This window comes from Erigeron canadensis, chromosome 5 (genome assembly GCF_010389155.1).
Source record: "Erigeron canadensis isolate Cc75 chromosome 5, C_canadensis_v1, whole genome shotgun sequence".
Lineage (NCBI taxonomy): Eukaryota > Viridiplantae > Streptophyta > Magnoliopsida > Asterales > Asteraceae > Erigeron > Erigeron canadensis.
In genome coordinates, this window is record NC_057765.1 from 7809670 (window position 1) to 7817805 (window position 8136).

At 33.3% G+C, this 8136-nt stretch overlaps 1 protein-coding gene across 2 annotated transcripts; it reads right to left on the reverse strand.

Annotated features, from left to right (window-relative positions):
• Window positions 1–409: 409 nt before the first annotated feature.
• Window positions 410–6174, reverse strand: LOC122601989. Of its 2 annotated transcripts, none has more exons than XM_043774719.1 (7): window positions 6038–6174; window positions 4808–5055; window positions 2757–2810; window positions 2547–2627; window positions 1674–1743; window positions 1490–1578; window positions 410–776 (listed from the first exon to the last, which is right to left on the reverse strand). In XM_043774719.1, exons 2-7 carry the CDS (start codon window positions 4994–4996, stop codon window positions 642–644), a joined length of 618 nt encoding a protein of 205 aa, XP_043630654.1. In that variant the 5' UTR covers window positions 4997–5055; window positions 6038–6174; the 3' UTR covers window positions 410–641. The 2 variants fall into 2 exon arrangements, with proteins under 2 accessions (XP_043630654.1, XP_043630655.1); XM_043774720.1 differs by lacking the exon at window positions 6038–6174 and adding an exon at window positions 5948–6027.
• Between the last annotated feature and the right edge of the window lie 1962 nt (window positions 6175–8136).

The window sequence follows — 8136 nt, forward strand, 5'->3', positions numbered from 1 at the left end:
AAAAATGGGTTGTCATTTTTTAGTGTTTGTTGGGTCCATTAAAAACACTTTCTTAGTATATGAGTCATCTTAGCAATTTAATTTGTTATATTGATCGACGATTTCATTTATGTTTAGAACCGGGCAGTTTATTGAATAGTTGTAGGGTTACATTTCTGGACAACCAATTTTGTTCTCTCTTTAAGAGTTTTGGATTTCATCTCAAACATGTGTAAAACATGTGTAATTCAAGCTCCGCATAATGTTCACTTTGATGTCATTTTAATGTCTCAAATACTTACTAGCTCATTATTAAAAGAAAAAAAGAAATTTAATTATTCGTTCTTTTTATTGACTTTTCGGCCTTAGTCATGAAGCAGATTTTCCAGTTTGGGTTTTTTTAAGCTCAGTAATACGTAAATACAACTTATTTCAAGGAAAGAACGACAACCACTCAAATCTTTAAAGTCTAAGGTTACAAAGTTTAAAGACCAAACATCACCACAACCTACAGGTATTCATATGTCTTGCAAATGAAGTTCTCTAAGCAGATAGTGGCATTACATGTTTTTCAGAAAGTTATTGTCCCTTACATATTCTTTCTGTGTTTTAAAATCATAAAAACATAAGGCGGTAAGTAGAATGGGTGAAAAGGGGCTTTTCTACCTTTCCTTAAGTTCAGCCTCAAACTCGAGTAGTTTCTCACGAATGGGCTTCAGAAACATCTTCATATCTTGGCGTATTTGGTGTTTATCTTGATGAACAAGATCCTTCTCCTCATTCAGCCTCACTTCAACCTATCAAGTAATAAATTGGAAAAGGAGCTAACTTTATAAGCCATCATGTACCTTCGAGAATAGTTAAGAAAAGGGAAGACAATTTTCTGTTTCTGAAACAAACTTTAGAGTGATTTCTAAAACTGTAAGTATAGTGGAATTGGCAATCAAAATTTTGCCATAGACATGGAAGTTTCGACTTGTAGAATTGATTTGGCAGTTATATTTTTTCTCGGGTATCATATGGTTCACTCATAATTGTCATAAGAAAACAGGTCCAAAGTTTTCCCAAAACCAGTATACTTTACAACTAGCAATCAAGAAGACTTTTCCCCATACAGATGGCAGTTTCGACGCATGGGTAACTCTCAGCTGTATTTACTATCTGATGATGTAATCGAAGTTAACTTAAAAGGAACCATGTCAAAAATACCCAGTGTGCATAAAACCAAATAGCAAATCATTTCATTCAGAACATTAAATTATACTATTAGAGATATCATAAAACACTATTGACACAAACTAACAATTTGGAGGGATAATCTTTTCTGTTAACCACACAACTCAACCAGTATCAGCTTGTAATTTTGTACCAAAGAATTAACACGTTTTACCTAGTCGCCCAACAAGGCTAAACCATCCATTTTGTCACCTCTATAATTTGAGAACTTACACTAACCTGTGAAGTTATGAATTAAAAAGTTACAGAGTTCAGTATGGCGTAAAATAATTACCTGCAAGTCATCCAGTTCACCAAATGAGAATTCTGCTATATCCAAATTTCCTTTAAATGTTTTCTTATCTTCTCCGACAAGCCATTCCCCTGTTCACAAATTTCGACATTCCAAGCTTACAGACTGATAAGAGATAAATGACCAAATAACATGTTGAAGAAACAGCAATTTTTCAGAAGCTAACCTGTGACTTTCAATGTTAATTCATATGTGTACCCAACGCGCTTCTTGTTCCTTACGGTCACCAAAAACGCCTGCAAAAATGAACAGTTAACAGAGACCACAACATAAACTGAACTGATCTAATATCGATAAATCAGCTTCTAGGGAAATTGAAATATATACCATCGTACTTCCACTAAATCAACATGTCATTAGACACTCAAAATCGAGACTATCTACTAGAATCAATGTACTATTGAAAAGGATTATTTTAGGTCATTTTTAAAAGCAAAATCTGTGAAAACTACCACGTGGCTAGATGGTTTATTTTGTAGAGATAGCAAAATTAACCCAGCTGTTTCTAATGGGTCAACTAGGTTCATGTTTGTTATCAAAAGGATCACCCAAAAATTTCAAATAACATCAGCTTAATATAAAATTAGTTGAAAGCCACTTAATATCTACATTTTGTTTAATAATTTGATTGTTATTGAAATAACATTAATTTGTAATCAGATTTCACACACTTATCAAAAAGAACTTTTTGCAGAAGATCTTCAGATCAACCCAGCCCAACTATTTAGCCACCTGTAGTTTTCTTTGGTTTTCCTACAAGTAATATCCTATAACGGTATCTAAAAGTTGGATGGTTCTGGTAACATTCTAGAATCCGATTACCAAAATTAATCATTTCAGTATGACCAAAAGTATAGATGTTATATATCTTTGTATTTCATAATTCTGATAACATTCTTGAATCTAATCACAAAAGTAACTTCACGCTGACCCAAAGTTTCGATTATATCTTAGTATATCTTTTATTTCCTGCTCTAATTCTATTGTATTTTGATTCAGTTTTCAAAATTATGATTTAATGATGGAGTAAAATGCTTACGTCTCCTGTGCATCTCGATACTTCTGCAACTTCTGCCTTCCCAGAAGAGAACTCCAGAGAACCCACAGATGAAAGTAACTCCTGAGTATCAGCAACGAGGCACAGAAAATACATAGGCTATAATAATTTGACTTTACATAAATCATAATTGACCACACTCAGGAACAAAAGTATACTACATAGCTACAAAATATACATATAAAAACGAACCTTGATTCTTTCAGTTGCCCATTTATTTAAGTTCTTCTCCTCCCATGTTCCAGCCTACAAAAAAAGTATGTCAGAATGTTTGTAAAAAGTCGATGCCTAAATTAGGTAGCAGGAATGGTAGGCATTTGGTAATTCAACCGATTCCGTTGTACTTATCCATATATTTTTAATCTCATGTGGTTTCATTTAGACAGTAATTTTACTAGTCATGTAAAATTTATAGAGTATGAAGAAAACGGTGGCAGCATAGTAACAGACTCTAGAATACAATTAAGAATTTATAGAGTATGAAGAAAACGGTAGCAGCATAGTAACAGACTGTGGAATAAAATTAAGAATTTCATTTGCATGTACTAAAAATGGAATATAAGATATTAAAGAAGTGTACAGATAAGATAATAGGCCAAACCAACATCATAACATAAAGCAAAATCGAACAACCGAGTAATAGCAAGACAGAATTTTAATGTAATTTCGAAGTTCTAAAGATAACCACAAATCTAGAGGCGAGATAAGTTGGGATCATTGACAGTTTGGAACAATGGTATGAACAAATAATAGCATTGATGAGTATATCTTTTTATGCTTGTTGATAGCGGATTACATACTTTCTGCCCTTTCAAATAGATATCTCAACAAATATCCGTTTCTTTTCTCTGCCAAAGTTCCATATCAGGCTATGTAGTTAATAACCGATATAGCGGTTATAGCGGTCAAGGACCGATATTTGATATAGTGGTTATAGTGGTGATATAGCGGTGATTTTAATATTATGCAATATTTATATATAAAATATAATATAAAATAATTAACACTTGATACTAATATAAAAAGCCAAGCTTAAAAGTCGAATTCAAATCAATGAAATCATGTTCAAATTCAAATCATTAGTCGTGAAAATCCTCCTCCGAATCCACATCAACCAAGTTATCCACGTCAGCCTCGAGTGGGTGGAATGTTTAGTTTGTTGGAGACTTAGGATTATTAATGAGACTGGACGTTTTTTTGGTTTTGGGCTTTTAATTAATTAATTTGTATGCTATTCATTTATTTTATTATGAGTTTGGGCTTAATATTTTGGACAAAAAAAAAAGGAAGAACCGCTATTATCACCTTTAAGACCGCTATATAGGATTCAGAATATCGAAAATAGCGGTAAATAGCACCGATAATAGTGGTACCACTATTTTGACCACTATTTACCTCAAGTCCGCTAACCGCTATACCACTGCTATTAACTACACAGAAAACGGGTTAATGGCAATGCTATATAGATAATTTGTAAATCTTTTTCATAAGTGTGTGTTAGGAATAAAACTGCACACACACACACTATAGGAACCAGAAAAATAACAAGAATGAAGGACATGAGAGATTTAACGTGGTATCTCACACTAAACTGTGTGAACTAATCCACGGGCTGCAACTAGAACGTTGTATTCAAGCTTTCTGCCTCTCACTCTCGTGATGAGGAATTACAAGTACATAAAAATATATTTATAATAGACAGATTAGGGTTAGTGACTTAATCTCCAAGTTACCAAGCAACCAGGCCTAAATTAATTAAGGGGCCTGTTGTGTCTTAAGCTGTAAGGCCCGCTGCCTTAGCAGCCTTCTAAACTAGGCTGGCCTATCAAGTCTCCATAAACCCAACAGTGTGCACCTCACGTACAAAAAGCTCGCCACTTTTGCACTTTGTGCTTTGCGCTTCGGAAATGGACACTGTCGCTTTTGTGATCGTCTTTTAAAACCCATTTGGCATGTGCTAGCCATTTATTGTCACAAAAGCGTTGAATAGCCATACATTTTTAAAGGTTTGGAAACAACTGTATACACTATAGAAAACACTTTTGATATACTAATTGGAAACACTGATTACCTTACTGTAGCATAAATGAATACAGAAAAGATATGACCCAAAGCACGATTAAAATAAAGTGTACCAATCTAGGTATTTTCTACAGATATTAATGATTAATATTCTAGAGCCATGACAAATATACAAAAACAAATCCATTCTTTAATGCAAGTACAACACTAAAATAAAGTACCTTATTCCAAGCAGACCCAAGATGGTTAGAAGAATTTGAACCAATTGAAATATCCTCAGCGGTTAGCTTACGAGGAACAGGAAGTGGTGCGGCATCTTGTTTAGTCTCTCTAACCCAATATGTATAAGACGACCCTGCATTTGATTCAGCGTTCTGCTTCTCTGATGACACCACACCACCTCCTTCCATCTTTAAATTATAACTACCCCTTTCTACCCAAACTAAGATGCAAAATTAACCTGAAATCCCTATCAACAATAATACAACACAAAGATTCAAACTTTATAACCTAAAACAAAATAAAGATTCAAATCCAATTAACGTATTAATCTAGAATCACTCTGTACAATAGAACGACCAAAAAGATTTAAGTAATTTAACCTTTACAATAGAAAATTACTAATGGCCAAAAAGGGTTCACACTCAATTATATCGGATCCCTATAAACAATAATACAAGATGAAAATGCAAACATTATAGCATACATTTACTTCAACACAATTAGCCTGAAACCACTATGAGCAATAAAACAACAAATCAATACGAACCCAATTAACAGGGAATCCCTATAAGCCATAAACAATACATTACATTGATTAATTCAAAATATAGAGATGTTCGGATTAGTTTTTATAAGCTTATTGTGTTCATAAAAAACTAACTTCTTTTGCAAAACACTTTTTCCACCCTTTTAAATGTTAATTAGCACTTTGTTAGAAGTGTTTGGGTAAGTGTATTGCATTTTGATAACACAATGAGCCAAACAAACACCGAAATACCCGGTGTATAACAAAAACTTGTAAACCCCCAAAAAAGATCCAAACCCAACTATCTTGGAAGCCCTATCAACAACAACATGAAGGAAACTTTATATCATATAATTACTTATATATTTAAACCTAAATAAACATCAAATCACTACCAGCAATTAAACAATACAAAAAGGTATAAACTTTATGGCATAAAACTGCTAAAACATTAGGACCCAGATAGCCTGAGAACAGTATGAGCTATAAACAACAACAATAACAAAAAGATTCAAACTTTATATCATAAAAGTAGTAAATATTGAAACCCAATTAGCCTGGAATAAACATAAAAAAGATACAAAATTCATATCATAAAATTACCAACACTTACACAAGATTCAAACCCAATTGTATTGGAATTACTTTAAGCAACAACAAGAATCAAGATTTGGGGGTAACAAAAGTATAAAGATGCAATTACCTGAATTGAAGAAGGAATTGTGAGTCAAAATTTATGCACGGAGACCAAAGTGAAGAAGAGATCTGAGTTGACTGAGGAAGCTTCTGGAGAATCAAGACTTTTAGTTTATTCAGTTGGGGGATATGGAAATTGGGAATTTGGGTGTAATTTATACGTGGCGTATAAAAAATAACCAACCATATACGGAGTATGTTTTACAAACGAACAAGGAAAAAGGAAACTGCTCCGTGGGCGGATCTTGAGCTTTAGTATCTTGACCATATATTGGGGAGGTTTTCAGCTTCAATATCTTAGACGGTATATGGGAAGGTTAAGATTTAAAGAGATTTTACCTTTACTTACGTACTAAGGCTACTTTCATTTCCTAACTAAATGTTATAAAAGGCCCTCCAACTTTTACATAGGATGAAGATCGAACTCATTATCTATGTCTCTATAGACAAAGGTGTTTGTCATTGATCCAAACCATGGTACAAATCACCTTATAATAGCTTATTAGTACCTGCGTAATGCAACGAGACGATGATCATGATATCAAAATATGGAAGTTGAGTGATGACGAGTACCTGTGGTGGTGGGCATTGGCGGATAGAGTGATGAGTTAGGGAATCACCAACCCCAACCTAAACTCAAAATTGTTACTATAGTATATTTATTTATTTTCATACTAGACACTTAATTTGTTAGAGAATTCAATTGGTCTACGTTTATTTTGTATCCACATATTAATTTGTTAGTTATGATTATTATGTTTATTATTTTGAAGAATTGATCTAGTCTATCAAAAGCGTCTTTTCTATATTTATACGTGACTTTGCCAAGTAATCAAAGTAGCGAGAGTTAGAGTCTAAATACTTGTGATTATTTATATCTAACCTCAAATCAAAATAAACCAAATTGATCCACCAAATTGTTCAACAAAAACCCAACAAGCAATAAAAACCCATTCAAAACTTTTTAGTACGGTTTAGGCCCCCGTTTTTAAAATATTTAGATCCGCCACTGGTGGTGAGGACGACGACAACGAGATGACAGTAAGTATTTTAGCTTTTTTCGGTTTAATAATAAGGGTTTATGTTCCTGACAAAATCATTTTTTTTAATTAAAATGTTATTGAAAATATAATATAGGTAATTTAGAGGATCAGGAGATATATATATATATATAGGTATAAAGGCATGGGAATATACCCAACTATGGCAAAAAGGCTATGTAATGTACCCTACTAGCCTAGCCTGAAAAGCATGTAAGTTCAAAATGTCAACTACGAAAGCAGTTGGTGAAATTCACATAAAGTACTATTTACTTTACATATATAACATATGTATAGTAAGAACAAGGTCATAAGATCTGCACGCTTAACAAAAGTACTTTGTAATAGTATGAACAGCATAAGAACAAATAATGAACTGTAAATATATTGTCACTGCTAACCCGATTGGCCAGAACTGAACTGTAATGTAAGATATGCTCATAATATTCAAGTATGTCAAGTAAGATCTAGATCAGAACAGGAACAGATAATATGCATCCTCCAGAACTGCGGAGAATGAGGGTGGGCCTACCCTAAACAGCGCTGTCCATAATTACCTACGGTTCAATCCCTGAACTATGGGATATGAATTGATAGCAGTGAACAAGAACTGAACAAGAACAAGTAAGAACTAGAACACGATAAGGAACAAGTACAGTAGTATAAATGTATTTAAGGATCCTGCCCATTCAAGACTTAAATACCTCTTTTTAAATAGATAGGAATCATATCATAAGTATTTCATAAGATCATAGAATAGTACGTAAAATAGTTCAAGAACATATATATGTACAAAATAGTTTTCATGCTTTTCAGTCCCCGATAAAGAACTTGAACAAAATGTACGAAAGGGGGATTAGTGAACTCACAGTGATATGGTACAAGCACAGTTTATAAGCACAGAGAACAAGCACGGAGATAGACAAGTTATATCTATCAAAATCCAAGCACGTCCTGATGGAAGCCTAAGTAGAAGTCATTGATCATAAATAAGTACGTATATTAGTTCATGTGATTAATTATTCACTGAAATGTCCTTGATGAACTGATGATTTGGTCCTTGACG

Bases quoted from the DNA above. Each gene is read 5' to 3' on its own strand.
- LOC122601989 (XM_043774719.1), bottom strand. From the start codon at position 4,996: ATGGAAGGAGGTGGTGTGGTGTCATCAGAGAAGCAGAACGCTGAATCA. The intron at 2,811-4,807 runs GTACTTTATTTT...CTTTTTTTGTAG, and splicing joins TTGGGTCTGCTTGGAATAAG to GCTGGAACATGGGAGGAGAA. The intron at 1,744-2,546 runs GTAAGCATTTTA...TCATTTTTGCAG, and splicing joins TATCGAGATGCACAGGAGAC to GCGTTTTTGGTGACCGTAAG.